This window comes from Dreissena polymorpha, chromosome 12 (assembly GCF_020536995.1).
Source record: "Dreissena polymorpha isolate Duluth1 chromosome 12, UMN_Dpol_1.0, whole genome shotgun sequence".
Taxonomy (NCBI): Eukaryota; Metazoa; Mollusca; class Bivalvia; order Myida; family Dreissenidae; genus Dreissena; species Dreissena polymorpha.
This window is the reverse complement of record NC_068366.1, coordinates 76,103,779-76,122,199: the sequence shown is the minus strand read 5'-3', so window position 1 is coordinate 76,122,199 and position 18,421 is coordinate 76,103,779. Positions and strand designations below refer to the sequence as shown.

The following is an 18,421-nucleotide window of genomic DNA, read 5'->3' as shown; positions in this document are numbered from 1 at the left end:
CTACCGGCAAGCGTGGACCCGCTTAAGGTTACCCCTAGGGTTTTCACCTTTTTTCTGCCATCACACCTCCGATTCCGGAGGTACCACTATCAATCATATTTCCGTACTTCGCAAATCGATGACTTCGCGACCTGTATTATCCAGGATTTTAAAGGCGCCTGTTATTGGTTCAAGAAGAGGCTATATTCTGTAGATAGGTCATTAACTTATAAGTGTTAAACACTGTCCTATTCTACCAATTTTCAAGTGTGTTTGGAGTGGGAAAGTTCGGCTTGCCGTGGTTTCTTTGCCCACCCATCCTTGACAAATGGTTCCGGTCACCGGTCGGTATTTACCGGTCCGGTCACCGGTCCTTCTGCTGAGACGTCTTTTCTTACGTCCGTTTCAGCTTTATTTTTAAGATAATTGTATTAATCTCGGGATTATTTAATGACACAGATTTCCATCTTTTTGTCATTATTTACCACTATTCAGTGGTGTCTACACTAGAAGATTATCTTGGCAAGAATATAGTTTATTCTACCACAACCTTCCTTACATCTTATACAGATGTGAGCAGATAAGGTTATGGACGATCACATAGAACAACATATCTTTATTTTCTCAATTATGTGGTATCCTAACGAATATCACCTGCACATCTACATCTTGAAAAGCGAAAATTCTTTTTAGCTGTTTTTCATTTACAACACATTTTCACGATTCCTTTGTGATGGTTTCAACTATCACACATCGGTCGTGGTTTACTTACAGACACGGAGGTGGTCATATTATCACTCCTTGTAACTGGAAATCAGGAACTTATTCGTTCTTTGCAAGAACAACAATTTTTCTCTATCGTCTTTCTCATACCAGTTCGTCTCAACGCCCTGTTGGACCTTTTGTCCTGCAGTTCTTTCTTTCGAATTATTTTTCCGTTGGGTTCAATAATGTAATCGCGCATGCGCGGCAGTGAAGTTGCAGACGAATTGCATGGTGTACATAGTATATCAAAGAATGTTGTTTATCATCAAACGCTAGTTATTAGCGTTATGCGATCGTATATCGCAGTGTATACCGGTATGCTGAACAACGTCAACAATGCAGTTCACAGAAATCGATCCAGCAGGGTGTGCGATTGTTATACATTCGTCCATTGACATAAACTGGAATATCTTGCCTTCTTGGTGAGTTTTTGCAATAACTGAGTTTTTGCCATAATTTCATGAAATATACGTAATGAACCATGGGATTATGGTTCTACGACCTTTTAAGTCTCCTGTACAATTATTTTCAGGAAACTTCTTCACAGGTCAAATATCATATCTCACTGAGACATATTTTTACTGATCCAAACATGTGCCACTTCATGTCTGGCCATTAATAACTTTTAGTTATCTCTACAGAAGAACGTTTTTCTGTTAGAGTTTCAATCCTTGTTACTTGTGCAAGGATAATTCCATCAGAACTGTATAAAGGTTCTATGGAAATTCATTTTTTACTGGGTAATTGAGAGCATAGTTATTACCTTAATCACTCTGCTAGATACATAGAGGTTTTTCTCATCTTTTTCTTGATGATAAGAAATTTGTTCTTTTCTTCATCAAAGGATAGAGATTATGCTTTCGTATACCTTGTTTTGTGTAAGTCATCGCAACTCTGTGCTGTCTTACCTATTTTGGAACTGATCCAAACTATGGAACGTCAACACTATGTTTTTCGTTCCTTTACCTTCTGAAGCGGTTTTGACTTGTGTAACATGTTGGGATGCTTAATGAGCTCCCTATGAACCTTTTTCATCAGGCTTATTAACAGTTCCAATATAATTTTAAGACGGTTTTCCTTCTTATTATGGCTTTTACCATACGGAGAAGTGAAATTCATGCTTTTTCTGTTGAATACGACCAATTCCAGTTGGATCTATTGTCGTTTTCACTTTGTTGTGTCAGCCAGGATTCCTTGCTTAATATCAAGTCCTCTATATGGCTTCTACCTTCAAGTTTCCAAGTTTTCTTAAACTGGTAGTCATGAAGATGAGGATAAACTTCTTTGGGCAATCAGGGCTTTGAAGTTCTATCTCAGCAGTGTTAGTCAGAAGTCCATTCGAGGTTCTCAAAGACACTCTTCATTTCCCCAAAAAAAGGGGGGGGGGAGATGTGTCTGCGGCTTCTATTTCTCGGGGTTAGACCTCGACTAAGGAAAGTTAATCTTATCCTATCTAAGGATTCATTCCTTTTTAGGATCTGACCGCATGAATTAAGAGCTCTGTCTGTTTTGTGGGCATATATTAATCACACCCCACTTTTTGACGTGCTCTAAGCTGTTTACTGGAGGAATCCGACCACCTTGTCATCTTTTTATCTTCGTTTTCTGAAGTGCCAACAATACAATTTGTATACGTTTGGGCTTGTTGTGGTTTCACTAACGGTAGTGTCTTCTTTACGACATAGACATATTACTCTGTCCGAGAAGTCATAATTAATACCGTTTTAACGAAGATTACTTGATATCATTAGCTGATAACCCTGTTTATGGGTTCTACTGTGTTGGGAAAATATATACGAACCTTCCCACCGCAGCTGCAAAATCAGCATACGATAACAGGTCAGTATTTATGACATTAAAACAAATTTTTAAAATAAAATTCATTTTAATTATTAAATACTTACCTGTTATCGGTAAGTCCCACCTCCCACCCCGCTATTCGATTAATATTTTTGTATATATATTGAAAGAATATTGAGGGTTGGTTACCGATTTTTGGCTAGGTTGCATTGCACTATGTTTAACCTGGCCTGTATTACGGTATTGAGGTGGCGGATTCCCAGTTAAAATTCCGGATGAGTTATTTCCCCTTGGAAAGTATAAGCATACGATAACAGGTAAGTATTTAATAATTAAAATGAATTTTATTTTAAAAATTTGTTTTAGCAGACAACAAATTTCCCAGCATGCAAAGGGTTAAGTGCAATCATTTTGTCATTTTCTCACTTTCGACTACTGCAAATGATCTGCCTTGTATCATTTTGATTCCAACAATATCAGTAACTTGACTCCAAAATATATTTTTTATGATACAAACTATTATCTCCTGTGAAAAGAGGTGCTGGGTTCTTCACTAAATGCAAATATTCTGTTTTCAGTTCATAAGATTTCCTGCGTATCCAGTGTCATGCCATATGACTTAATTTCTTAGCTCGCTCTTAGACTTGCAATTATAATGTTTTAACTGAGGAAAAAGAAATTCAAATAAACCCTGACTTCTCATTTCTTGATATTTTAGGTGAGTTAATTATTGAGGTCATCAAATGTTAACAAATGTCGTAGTTGTTTGTGATGCTCAAAATGGTTAGGGTGGATTTGCAAAAGCTGGGACCTGTACTTCCATTGAACAAAAATGGCTTGGTTGTGAATATGAAGCTTTTATAGAAGAGCTTTGATTGAAATGTATAAGTTTTTCATAAGTTTTACTGTCAAAATTATACTTTTGGTTTAAAATTACACTTAATATGACATTTAAGGCGCATTTGCCACTTACAGCAACAGCATTTGTTTACCCTTTACCCCTTATTAATGCAAGTTTTAAAGGCTTCATTTCCAACCCTTAGATACTGATGAGCAGCAAACAGCAAAAAATAACTGAAAAGACCGCGAGTTACTCATGGCTGTTCTGGTTTTATGCTTGTTGATAAAGCCATTTTCACTTTGCTTTTGATGGGGAAAGGGTAAATAATGCAAATATATATCTAAATATAGATTTTATATTTAATTTGTTATTGGCAAAATTCCAGGCTGTAGCCCAAAAGGATAAAATGCAGCATATAAATAAATAGCATATTGCCACCTTTAAATTGTGGGGTTTATCTCAAGTGTGATAATCTCAATTGTCATGAAGAAATATGTATAAATAGCATATTGCCACCTTTAAATTAAGGGGTTTATTTCAAGTGGGATAATCTCAATTGTCATGAAGAAATATGCCTGTTTTGTTATAATGTGGCGATAATGTACACATACTATACTGTTATTGTGAGTCTGAAATTAATAAATATTTATTAAATAAGACTTACAAGATAATCTGCATGTATTCAGACCAGTGAATCTGACGATAGCCACTCAGTGTTTGGTGGAAATGTTTCCCGGTCAGAGTCCTTCAACCAGAACCGCTTTTCTCGTGCTAATTCTGTGAACGACAGTGCAACATCTGAGGTTCGGCGTAACACCAGCGGCCTGGAATTCAGCTACAGACAAGAACTGGATGGTGAGTGTACAGTTTGCTAGGGTGGTTTTTTATATAAAATTGGGGCACATATTTGGCCCCATTCTCATTGTCAAAAAGTGTCTATTTTTCTTTAACCCTTTGCATGCTGGGAAATTTATTGTCTGCTAAAATGTCGTCTGCTGAATTTCTATAATAAGCATTTTCTTCGATTTTTTTCAAAGAATACTATCAGAATAGCAAACAGTTTGGATCCTGATGAGACGCCACATTCTGTGGCGTCTCATCTGGATCCTAACTGTTTGCAAAGGCCTTCAAAATTCGGTTCCCGCACTGAAAGGGTTAATGACAGCCAAGAATAAAAAAAAAATCTATGTACATAACATTTATTTATTCTCCTTATCCAGCTCTATAAGTTCAAACTTATTAAGCATAATATTGGAAAAAAATTGTATTGTCAATAATTAAGTATTTTTAAACTAAAAAAACCAACAACACCAATTTCTTTTTTTTTTGGTCAAAACATAACCAATTTTCACAATCCAAATGTCTCCGGCCCCATTCCCAAAATTTGATGAAAAGCAACACTGACCTTAAATCCACTTAGGCTTGAAGATTTCTTAACTTGCTCTGTCAGCATTAAATGTTATAAGTTTGTGAACGTCTTCCACCTTTCTGGAGCGATTGCATAGAAACTTGACATATGGCATCAGCATGAAGTTCAGATGTGGAAGACACTTTTTCATGCCCAATAATCCTTACAATTTTGAGTTATTTGCCCTCACAAAGCGGTGAGGATGTATTAGTCATGTATGGGACAAAGCTATAGTTATGATTGCAAATGTAATGAGCATCCTTATGAGCATGATTTTCAAATATAGGGTCTGCTACCAACTTGTAGAATGATATTTTCTTGCTGTTTTCTTAAAGATGTAGATTTTCTAAACATCATTTATTTCTCAACAGATAAGTTTGGTTCTCTATAACATGAAGCCTACTGGTCTTTAAAATGTGGAAAATGTTAATTTTAGTAAGCAGATAACTTAAACATTTTTATCATTTTCAGGACAGAACAGCACTTTGTTTTTTATTCAGTATATTTTTGTCCTTTAATTTAACATTTTCTTATTAAGCAACTGCTAACTTAGAAGTGTCCTTTTATATTTTCAGTGGAAGGTTCAAGGTCAAGGTCACATTCCACTATGGAGGTGAGTCCCCAGCCTCTGTCCAGTGAACACAATGTGGACGTATGCATACAGTGTCGGGGAATGCGGGAAGAAAAGCCAACAGAGACCATAGAAGGTAAATTGGGTTAAAAAAATAATGTGTAAAGTTACATGACGTTTAAAAAAAGATCGTGGTAAGTAGGATAGTAGTTAAAAATACTAATATTCATATAACAAAACCGCCGTGAATGGTCAAATGTGGGTTGTTTTGCTTTTGTATGTTATATATGAGTCGTGTTTTGAGAAAACTGGGCATAATGCATGTGCGTTAAGTGTCGTCCTAGATTACCCTGTGCAGTCTGCACAGGCTAATCAGGGATGACGCTGTCGGCTTTTATGGAATTTTTTGTACAAATAAAGTCTCCTCTTAGCAAAAATCCAATCTGGGTCGACACTTTAGGTCCACATCCACTTTTATGCCTGTTTGATGTAAAATGCTGTTGATTTAATTTGCTTAGTAGGTTGTGTGATTTTAAGTTGTGATGATATATTTATGTTATCATAGTTATGTTGTTGTTTTTTTCCTCACATGTTATTGTTTTGCTATAAGTGCTTACCTACAAAGTGTTTAGCTCTATCTATCCTTGAATATATCTGCCCTAGTGCTGCCAGAATCCAAACAAAATTTTATGTATGCATGTTAGTTGCTTTTTGCATTGTTTCAACCGTACACAAAAGAAATAGATTGTTATTATCATGTGTTGCTTTTTCAATGCTGCAGTTATGAAATTTTGATATACATATTATGCAAATATTCCCAATAAAATTAGTATAAATTAAAATTGATGTATGTATCAGCTACTTGAATAATAATACCCCCACAAACGAAGTTTGGGGGGGGGGGTATATAGGAGTGAACTTGTCTGTCTGTCGGTCGGTCTGTCTGGCGGTCTGTCTGTTGGTCCGTATTAAGTGTACGCTCTCTAATTCAAGTAGTTTTCATCCGATCTTCACCAAACTTGGTCAGAAATTGTACCTAGATGATCTTAAGGCCAAGTTCGAACATGGGCCTTGCCGGGTCAAAAACTAGGTCAGGGGGTCACTAAGTGGGTTTTTTAACATTCAGCATGGTGTCCTCTCTCTTATTTAAGTAGTTTTCATCCGATCTTCACCAAACTTGGTCAGAAGTTTTATCTAGATGATCTGAAGGCCAAGTTCGAACATGGGCCATGCCAGATCAAAATCAGGTCACAGGGTCACTTAGTACTTTTACACATTGAGCATGGTGTCCGCTCTCTATTTCAAGTAAATTAAATCCGATCTTCAACACACTTGGTCAGAAGTTGTAACTAGATGATGTGTAGGTCAAGTTCGAACATGGGCCATGGCGGGTCAAAATCTAGGTCACGGGGTCACTTAGTGCGTTTTAAACGTCACCATGTTGTCCGCTCTCTAATTCAAGTAGTTTTTATCCAATCTTCACCAAAATTGGTCAGAAGTTGTATCTTGATAATGTCTAGGGCAAGTTTGAATATGGGTCATGCCGGGTCAAAAACAAGGTCATGGGGTCACTTAGTGCGTATTAAACATCACAATGTTGTCCGCTCTCTAATTCAAGTAGTTTTCATCCAATCTTCACCAAACTTGGTCAGAAGTTGTATCTAGATGATGTCTAGGTCAAGGTTGAATATGGGTCATGCGGGGTCAAAAACTAGGTCACGGGGTATCTTAGTGCGTTTTAAACCTCACCATGTTGTCCGCTCTCTAATTCAAGTAGTTTTCATCCAATCCTCACCAAACTTGGTCACAAGTTTTATCTAAATGATCTCTAGGACAAGTTTGAACATAGGCCATTTCGTGCCTAAAACTAGGTCACGGGGTCACTTAGTGCATTTTTTAATATTCAGCATGGTGTCCGCTCTCTAATTCAAGTAGTTTACATCCGATCTTCACCAAACTTGGTCAGAAGTTTTATGGAGATGATCTTAAGACCAAGTTAGAACATGGGCCTTTCTGGGTCAAAAACTAGGGCAAGGGGTCACTTATTGTGTTTTAAAAATTGAGCATGGTGTCTGCTGTTTTTTGTGAAGACGACATGCAAATTATTATATGTCAATGCGGCATGTGGGGGTATTCGTCACGTCTGTGACAAAGCTCTAGTTCATTTTGTTAACCTCTTCTTCCTTTTTCTGTGCTTGAGGTTTCCTTAAAACGTTAATATAGCCCTAGTATAGGAACACCGGAGTGAGGGTGGGCATGTGATGAGCACCTTAGGGTTGAATTGAATATTTGTCCTCAGAACATTAATTTATTGCGCTCTGTTGGATTTACAAGTAACTTGGCAGAATGATCAGCATGGTAAGACAAGAATGTTGCTAATAAGAACTAGGTCAAAGGTCAATGTAACCATTCAAGGTCAAAGGTCAAATTAAGAAAATAGGTTGTTATGTGTTTTGTTCAAATCATTACTTTTTACAGAATGGATTGAATATCAAATAAATTTGTAGAATTAATCAACATGATGGACTGAAGTGATGCAAGCAAGAACTAGGTCAAAATTAAAATTCTAATGTCCAAGAAAAGAAATTCATCCTAAGTCCATCAGTAAGGAGCATAACTTTGTTGAGCTTGGATGGATTTTCGTATAACTAGGCAAATGTGGTAAGCATGATGTGATTGTGCATTGTGCGTAAGACCAAGGCCATGTCAAAGGTCAAGGTAACAATTGAAAATCAAACACCATATTTAAAAAAATCATCCTTGTTACTTTGTTGGGATTAATAATTTGTCCAGCACGGTTGGATTTTCAAGTAACTTATAGGCTGAGTTTAATAAAGCATGGTTAGTTGTAACATCTCGATCAAGAACTAGGGTGCTAGGTTCAAGGTCAATTTTTAAGGTCAAATTAAGGCATTTAACTCGGAAAACATTGTCTGCACTCTGCAGCATAACTTTTATAATCATAGACAGATTTTCAAATAACCTCACTGAAGTGGCAAAAAGTGTTTATTGGTATGTGACACACAGGATCCTGTTCCGTACATCCAAGTTTAAGGGTACAGTGCAAGGTGAATGGTCAATACTTTGTCTGGATCATACATTTGTTTCAGTATGGACCAATTTCAGATATTCCCAAATATAGTGAAGACAATCAATAACTTAAATTGCAAAAATGGCTTGCTGTTTCTCCAAGACGTTGCAGTTCATTAGGCATCAGAGAAAGTATCATAGAAATGGTAGAAAAAGAAGACCAATACAAATTTTGTCTGTAAATAAAGGCAACCTTTTCGCAATTTTAGTGAAGCCTATGCAAAAAAAAATATGTTGCTTAAATCTTAACAATGGCTTGCGTTTTTCTGAAGAGTGGACTGGTACAGGTATCATACAGCGCATGTACAGAAGTGGTCGGCGAGTGAGAATACTGCGAACCATCAGCTGTGTTGATGGTGACAGGAGCTCTAGCCACTCCTCTGACAATGACCACGCCCGTATGAAGCAAACATTCTGTCTCATATGTGGAGATAAAATAGCCTCCTGAACTTTCTGTCTTACATGTGGAGATGAAATAACCTCCTGAACTTTCTGTCTTACATGTGGAGATGAAATAACCTCCTGAACGTTCTGTCTCATATGCAGAGATGAAATAACCTCCTGTAATCAAAAGATTTCTGGCATGTATTTCTCAAATCATGCCTCAAATGTGGAGATAAAATAACCCCCTGAACTTTCGGTCTCATGTGCGGTGATCAAATAACCCTGTGTAACCAAAAGATTTCTTGCATGTATCTCTTTTATCATGACACTTTCTTGCACATGTATCTCCTGAAATCAAGGACTTTCCTGCATATATTTTGTATCTCATGACTTTTTCTTCTCTCTTACAAAGAATTCTTTTGAGCATATATCTCCTATTTCTCGATCCTATCTTGTGGGTACATGTATATCTGCATTTATGACCTCTGGGCTGCTATTTGTGTAGAAATCGTTTCCACAGTTAATGATAGATGAGCTTTGTTTATAGTTGTCAGGAAATCTGGTCTAACTATAGTGTTGGCTCCAGTTGAGTGTAAATACTTTCGAATACATATTAGCCTCGCTCTGGGAAAAGGGGTTTTAATGCATGTGCGTAAAGTGTCATCCCAGATTAGCCTTTGCAGTGTGCACAGGCTAATCAGAGACAACACTTTCTGCTTTTCTGGTATTTTTCGTTTGCAAACAGTCCCTTCTTAGCAAAAATCCAGTTGAGGCAGAAACAGCACAGGCTTATCTGGGGGGACACTTTACACACATGCAATAAACCCCCTTTTCACAGAGTGCGGCCCATAGTTTTCACTTTAAGATATATGCTTTTTGCTCATTCACACCTAATTGCAGATTATTCTGAAAGAAGTTTTTGAGGGCTATAGAAGCCCCATTTGTTACCCAATCCATTTGAAGATTGCTAACACTCTGGTGAAATTGAAATTTATGGAACTCTATTTTGAATTTCAACCCAAATGGTACAGCATCCCTGTGGAAATGTACATCATAATGTCACATTCAGGCTTGTATAAGATTTTGCGACACCTGTATTAATGTGTGCATTCTTGCACATGCTAAAACTTTTCTCTGAACTGCTCTAATTATTGATTATGTCATAAGGTCAGATTTGTATGCCCCCGGTAGGGTGGCATACAGAAGTTGAACTGTCCATCAGTATGTCAGTTTTTCCGTCGGAAAACTTTAATGGTCAAAACTTTTTCAATATTTAACATAGCAACTTGATATTTGGCATGCATGTGCATCTCATGGAGCTGCACATTTTGAGTGGTAAAAGGTGAAGATCAAGGTCATCCTTCAAGGTCAAATGTTTAATATAGGGCTTCTGTCATTCCGTCCAAAAACTTTAACATTGGTAATAACTTTTTCACTATTGAAAATAGCAACTTGATATTTGGTATGCATGTGTATCTCATGGAGCTTAACATTTTGAGTGGTGAAAGGTGAAGGTCAAGGTCATCCTTCAAGGTCAAATGTCAAATATTCCGTCCGTCTGATAACTGTAATATTGGCCATAACTTTTTAAATATAGAAGATGCAAACTTGATATTTGGCATGCATGTATATCTCCTGGAGCTGAACATTTTGAGTGGTGAAAGGTGAAGGTCAGGGTCATTCTTTAAGGTTAAATGTCAAATATTCCGTTCGTCCCAAAACTTTAACATTGGCCATAGCTTTTTATATTGAAGATTGCAACTTGATATTTGGCATGCATGTGTATTTCTGGAGCTTAACATTTGGAGTGGTGAAAGGTGAAGGTCAAGGTCATCTTTCAAGGTCAAATGTCAAATATACATGTATGGCGTCTGTCCATCCGTCCAAAAACTTTACCATTGGCCATAACTTTTTAAATATTGAAGATAGCATCTTGATATTTGGCATGCGTGTGTATCTTATGGAGCTGCACATTTGGAAAGGTTCAAGGTGAAGGTGAAGGTCATCCTTTAAGGTCAAATTACAAATATATGGCGTCTGTCCGTCCGTCCAAAAACTTTAACATAAGCCATCACTTTTTAAATATTGAAGATAGCAACTTGATATTTGGCATGTGTGTGTATCTCATGGAGCTGCACATTTTGAGTGGTGAAAGGTCAAGGTCAAGTTCATCCTTAAAGGTCAAAGGTCAAAGTTCGCAATATTGAAGATAGCAACTTGATATTTTACATGCATGTGTATCTCATGGAGCTGCACATTTTGAGTGGTGAAAGGTCAAGGTCAATTTCATCCTTCAAGGTCAAAGGTCAAGGTCAAATGTCAATTTTTGCAATATTGAAGATAGCAACTTAATATTTGGCATGCATGTGTATCTCATGGAGCTGCACATTAAGTGGTGAAACGTCAAGTTCAAGGTCATCCTTCAATGTCAAAGGTCAAAACACAAAATCCAAGGGAAGTAACAAGCTTTTAAGGGATATAATTTCTATATTATATCATTTGGCAGGTACAGATCATTTCACAAGGGAAGTAATACTTTTTAAAGGGACATAATCAACAACAAAAAAATTTCAAAGCGGCGCAGTAGGTGGCATTGTGTTCCAGACAAACACATCTCTTGTTTACACTTCAAAGTGCTTGAAAATGCTTTTTCTCATTAGCTCACCTGAGAACAACATTCTCATGGTGAACTATTGTGATTGCATTTGGTCCGTCATGGTTCATCAACATTTTTCTTGTTTAAACTATAGAGGCCACATTATTTTCCAAACTCCATGAAACTTGGTCAGAACATTGTCCCAATACTATCTTGACTCATATTTCTTGGCTGGGATCTAAACTGGGTCATGTGAGGTCAAAATGTAGGGTGCTGGACACATTTATTGGCCAATCTTCATAAATCTTGGTCACATTTAGTGGAATATTAATATGAATTCACTTGTGATCATAGAAACAAAATTCACTTGTGGCTGCACCACTCATGAAAGTATTATTTTCTATTATCCCTGGTGAATTAAAATCAATACTCCACCAATTCTAACAAATATCCTCTATATAATATTAGTTGCAAAGCTGCAGGGCATATTATAGGAATGGCCTTTGTCAGTCCTTCAGTTAGTTTTTCCTTTAGTCTGTTCTTAACACTTATGTGTTCACTCTATATCTTGTATACACTTTGACAGATTTTCATGAAATTTGCCTCAAATGTTGAGGTCATAGAAACAACATGCAGAAGACATGAGTAAGTCATGACAGCTCAAGGTCAAAGGTTTGAGTCTCCATATTGGTGGCCGCGACATATCTCTTATACCCTTCGAAGGAATTGCTAAAAAACTTGGCATAAATGGTAAGGTCATTGACACAGTTTGCTGAAGGCATAATTCATTCCTGGTGACTCAAGGTCAATGGTCAAATTTCGATGATTGGTTTTCCTGGAACTCTGTTCCTGTGTCAGGATCTTTAATAACAAAACATTTATTGAAGAACAGAACAGCTCAATACTGCTAATATGTATATGTATATACCTCTTAAGTTGCAGCGATAATTAAAATTTCCATTTAAGAAAAAAGAATTTAAACATATGCAAATATGAAATAGCTTGAAAAAACATAAAATTAGATCACAAAAATGTAGGAAAAGATGTCATTAATGATATGCTGCATTCTTTATGATTATTGCACTATACCATAATAAAGCAAAAATAATTTAATGAAGTTGTTTTCTATCTTTCATCTATTTATGCATGATGACAAGATAAAACATAATTTTAAACATTGAAACCTATAGTGTTATCCCGCTCAGAAACAAGGCAAAAATGGTTATATGCAACTAGCATTACACCAGAAAGCCTGCAAGTTTCTCTGTTCAGGTTTTATGCTGTTTGCTGCTAGTCAGTCAGTATCTTGGGGTTGGGGTTTGAAATGCAGGATTTAAAATTTGAATCTAGTAAGAAAGGTCTTTAATTTACTAAGGGACTAGAAACACGTCAAAATGTATATCTGAGTGGTATAGAGTTAATTATTTAAAACTGTGTTGCTTGTTTTGCAGCACCAGCAGGAGAGAAGATGACGTTTGACACAAATGTGGGTCGTACGTTGGTACGCAAGGAGCTCCTGCGGTTTGTGATCAACCTGAGCAGCTCCGTGGGGGTCAAGGGCGCGGAGCAGGGACTCCTCAGGTGAGACATCTGGGACCAGGGTCAGGGCGGGGGATATCAATTTAATGAATTTGCAGGTTTAGTTTTGAGTCTGATTTAACCCTCTTATAGCTGAGAGTTGAGATTGTCCCTTAACTGACTGAAATGCTCAATACTCAGCTGAGTGGAAACTCTAATCTCATCTTTTGACTTTGAGCTCCAAAGATGAGAATGCCCATGATGATGGGCTCCAGAAAATATTGAAATATACCTGGACTAACTAACTTTCTATGTTACAATTTTGAAATAGGGTGCTTATGATGATGAAAAACAGAAACATTCATGCTGTGTAGGAATGGAATAAATCATGATTTAAAGGCTTAGAGATAACTAACTGTGTTTAAGACTTTGTGTTTAAGACTTTGAACTTGTAAGCCATTTGATGCATATTTTTTATCAGAATTTTATTTGTTTGTCATTCAATTTCTAATGAATGTTACATTAATTTAGTTAAACATTGTTAAATCAAATTGATGATTGTAGAATAGAACATTTTGATGGCCCTTGTATAACAATGTGGTTACAACATACTGGTCTTAGAACTGATCAAAGGTGAAAATTATTTAACCTCAGGACTTTTGTTTATAAAGCCACAGCTGAAGCGCTAACTAAATTGATAGATGCTCTCATTTCTTCTTAGTTGAATGCACAAGGTCCCTGAACTAAAATGTACAAATCTTTTTTTTTTTACTTGAACTCAGTTGGTCGGTTTCTTTTGTTTGTTTTCTTCATCTGTTTTAAGCAGTAGATATATCAAAATATGTTTATTTACATGTATATATGATTTTTTTAACCTAACCTAGTTTAGTCCCTTAGACGCTTTTTTAACTTAACAGACTAATTCCTGTCTTATCCATCCATTTGAAGCAGACATTCTCTCTAACTAGCTGACTGATTCCCATTATTTTATATGTAGTTTTGAAACATAAAGTTAATAAGTTGACTGATTCCCCTGTTTTAAGCCTTAGTTTCAAGCAGACGTTCTAACTAAATAAGTTGACTGATTCATGTTTTATCCCAAAATAATAATAATGAAGCAGAAGTTCCCACTAACTAAGCAGAAGTATTCCCCTATTTTATGCCTCGGTTAGAAACAGAAGTTCCAACTTACTACAGTGACTGACTCCTCTTTTTAACGCAACAGTTTGAAGCAATCGTTCAACTTACTTAGCCAACAGGTACCCCTGTTATGTGCCTCAGTTTGAATCAAGTCAACTAGTTCCCCTTTCTAAAGCAAACTAACTGTTTTCCCATGTTTTATCCATCAGTTTGAAGCAAAAGTTCCCAAGGGCATTCCAAGACTTGTGTTTCTACTCGGATGTCAGCCATCTGCTGGCCACGTGCTTTTTCCGGCTTCCAGCGCGCAGATTTATACAAGAACTCTTTGAGGATCTTGATATCTCTAAGGTAAGTTTTGAATCAACAAATATACATTTATCTACTTAACTTTCCTCTGTTCTTGTTCACTTTGACATTTTTGCTAAATGTTGTTATTGACTTCGAAACTTATTTCAACAAACTATTTAAATGGGAATAGGTTTTGTCTAAATGAATAAGAAGGCATCTTGAAAAGTTTAAACTTGCAATTAAATGCTCATAATGATGGCAATGTTGTAGTGTACCTGATGTCTCCTATGTGACCAGGAGGACCCAGAATTGTTTTTCACTCAGGGGCCTGTGAAAAGGAGTTTAATGCATGTGCGTTAAGTGTCGTCCCAGATAAGCCTGTGCAATCTCCACAAGCTAATCAGGGATGACACTTTTTGCCTTAACTAAATTTTTGCTAAGAACATACTTTTATAAAACAAAAAAGTGGAAAGTGTTGTCCCCGATTAGCCTGATCGGAATGCACAGGCTAATACGGGACGACATTTTTAGCATGCACATTAAACACCATTTTTCCAGAGCAAGGCTCATTTTAAATTAAGCTTCTTTCAGCAATGCAGTCTTTTGTATGTGTTTTCAGCTGGTGTCCAACGCCTTCAACACACTGGGTATTGATGAGGCATCAGACAGGGTCTCCATTGATAAACCTCTACCAGAGCAGTATGATGGCTTCGAGGAGTTCTCCTGACACTGGCCAATACTTAGACACTCAACAATGAAGGACTCGTGTAGTTCAAGGGACATATTGGGCTACCATGGCTCTTTATTGATTAGACACCTAGAAAGTAAATGTCAATGGGCGTATGATCTTCTAGGGTTGTTATGGCTCCTTGTTTTCTTACCATAACTTGAACACAATACACTGGAAGGCATGTGTTCTAACACGGCTTTTTAAAAGAGTTACCGTGGCCCTTAAATTTTGTTGTTGATATTTAGACCACATAGGTTAATTTAGTATTCTATAGATTTATGGTGTTGATTTGATTCTTTGCTTTATAAAAACTATTAGACACTTGAAACTATATATTATTAGACACTTGACACTATAGGGATTATTAGACACTTGACACAATAGGGATTATTAGACACTTGAAACTATAGGGATTATTAGACACTTGAAACTATAGGGATTATTAGACACTTGAAACTATAGAGATTATTAGACACTTGAAACTATAGGGATTATTAGACACTTGAAACTATAGGGATTATAAGACTATTGAAACTATAGGGATTATTAGACACTTGACACTATAGGGATTATTAGACACTTGACACTATAGGGATTATTAAATACTTGACACTATAGGGATTATTAGACACTTGACACTAAAGGGATTATTAGACACTTGACACCGAAGGGATTATTTGACACTATAGTGATTATTGTACTTAGGGTGAAGGTTAATAACTGTGTGTTGATATGTGACGAAAACATTAAAAGGTAAAACGGGTGTTCTGATGCACATTTAGGGGTCTATGAACAATAACGTACATAGTTTTGTGGCTGTAACTTAGTAAGTTAACATGGCAGTTCAGACATACTGTTTGAGACATGTAGGAATTCTATTGCTCATAGTTATCCCCCGCCATAGGCGGAGGGATATTTTTTTGGCTTTGTCCGTCCGTCTGTCGGTCCTTTTGCTTTCCGCCTGTCCGGCACTTTTGTGTCCGGAGCCATATCTTGAAACGTGGTATGAGTATATATATGGATAAGAGGATGATGCATGCAAAATGAAATTGTACACCATCTGTTAATAATGGAGTTATGGCCCTTTGTATCTTAAAAATGTTTTTTTAGCTGAGTGTAAAATATAACACTTTTGTGTCAAGAAGAATATTGGCGGGGGATATCAATTCAACGAATTTGCTTGTTTGTCTTCAATTGCTGAGACAGGCATCTTTTGATAACCTAGATATGTCTAGCCATGCTAAAGTTATTAACCAGCAAGTAAATGATTAACCGATGATCTATGTGCATATGTTGTTGAATTTGTTTTTGTCATAAGTTCAAAGAAACCTGCATTGTTAAATGGTTTTATATACTTGGAGCTCAATTTTACAACTATTTGTCCATTTTATTGTTGTTTTATTATCTTACAGGTTAAAATGTTGCTATACCTGGATTTTAGATTTAGATTTTTGACAAAACAAAGTGTTACTTGTTTGAGTTTGAAGAAATAACCATTAATGGAAAAAAATACCTGAATGTAACTGGCATACTGGAAAATATATAACTTTCCCTGCCTATGTTATGATTGAGCTCAATGATGTTGTGTATTTAAACAGTTTTGCGTGAGAGGCAAATGTATTGATATCATTAAGTTATTATTATTTGTTTCAGCTTCGTAAATGCTTGATTCAATATGTCCCATTATGTTTGAATAGCTGGTCATGTTCGCAAAATTGAACGCTGTTTATCTTTAGTGTGCAGATTTGCATTTAAAAGTGATAAAACGCATACTGTTAAAGTCTTAAAAATGTCCCAAACAATTTTCAAAAACTTTTTTTCTTTTTTTTTATCAAATAATTTAAAATGCATTATCCCCCCCCCCCCCACTTACACACACACAAACACACACATTTAATTGAGAAAACACAGAACATAAAAAGCCAACCATGTCTAATGATTGGATGGTAATCATGTTTTTGAGTTGTGAAGGATATGTTGTGCAATGCTTTTTTGCTCATCATAACACAAAGTACTTGTATAAGTTATTGTGTTAAGTCACCATCTGGATATTCTGTTACTGTTGTTGATAAAAAACAATGGTAACATCATATAACTGAAGATGTATATTAAAATTAGTTTGTTAACTTTTTTTCTTTTTTTTCATACGCAGAATAACAGAGGACAGTGACCGTTCACATGCCAAGTTTAAAATGTTGGTTGAATTGTTTTTTTGTTGGATAAAGGCCAAAGTGTTGCAGTTGTTTTCACTCTTGCGGGAAGCATAAATGGGTTAAATGATAAGAAAAGAATCCTGGCAGTGCAAAATGTTTAATTCTTTACCCCTTAGATACGTATTTTGACACATTTGCAGTCATTAAGAAAGTTAAATTCAATTAAAGGCTAGATCTAAGTTTTAAAGGTCTCAGTTCCAACCCTTAGATACTGATGAGCAGCAAACAGTAGAAAACCTGAACAGACTGAGAGTCACTCGCAAGCTGTTCTGGTCTTATGTTGTTTGCACAAAGCCATTTTCACCTAGCTTGTTTCGGTAAGTGGGAAAGGGTTAAGCCGTAGGAATTCATGTCACTGTATTCATCTTAATGTATGCATATATTTAAATATGTGATATAATTCAATGTATGGATTTAACAAATGTCCATGAAAATTCAAAGTAACTAGGGGTGGAGGAGTTTGTTGAGGTCAGTATTATTATTTTTAAGTTATGTAGTAATCATGTACTTGTATATAAAGGAACTTGTTATTGCTTCATTCCTGTTAGAAATTCACCTCATCAATTAATTTTATTTACTGCATGATGTTCAGGTGTGTCTAGTTGAGTTTGCATGTGTGTTTTGATGTGCCTAGTTGAAGTTCTTGAATTATATGAATAATTATTACATTTACACATTAAAAACATGTCCTTTCCTAAATGTGTAAATGTATTTATACAGAAAGCAAATTCTAACAATTATTTATATTGAGTTGTTCATAATGTAAATAAAATCAATAGGACTGGGATGTCATTGGACGACTGCTAAATTGAAATATTTAACCAATATTTCAGGCATTTAAAATTGACCATCAAGACACATGTTTTTCAATGTATTTCAGATACTCATTTTTCAAGCATTTTTAGAGGTGTTGTATTTCAACATACTCTAGCCTCCTTTTCATTCATTAACTGGAATAGAGAATTGTAAATAGGATTTTACTTAATTTTAGTAGTCATGATTTTATACACAGAACAAAAAGAGCTTGTTGATTGTAAGCTATTGCATTCATTGAAATAGTAGTTTCTTGTGTTTTAACTTACTTTATTTAATTTTTTT

The 18,421-nt window shown here is 36.0% G+C and overlaps 1 protein-coding gene across 1 annotated transcript in view; it reads left to right on the top strand.

Moving 5' to 3' along the window:
* The window catches only part of LOC127853726 (rapamycin-insensitive companion of mTOR-like), a 78,029-nt gene extending 62,592 nt beyond the window's left edge, over window positions 1–15,437 (top strand). The window contains exons 29-33 of the mRNA XM_052388469.1: window positions 4,072–4,240; window positions 5,369–5,500; window positions 12,886–13,015; window positions 14,302–14,440; window positions 15,000–15,437. Of these exons, the coding sequence (XP_052244429.1) occupies window positions 4,072–4,240; window positions 5,369–5,500; window positions 12,886–13,015; window positions 14,302–14,440; window positions 15,000–15,107 (678 nt within the window). The 3' untranslated portion in view covers window positions 15,108–15,437. The remainder of the gene's footprint in view (window positions 1–4,071; window positions 4,241–5,368; window positions 5,501–12,885; window positions 13,016–14,301; window positions 14,441–14,999) is intronic.
* Window positions 15,438–18,421: the final 2,984 nt, after the last annotated feature.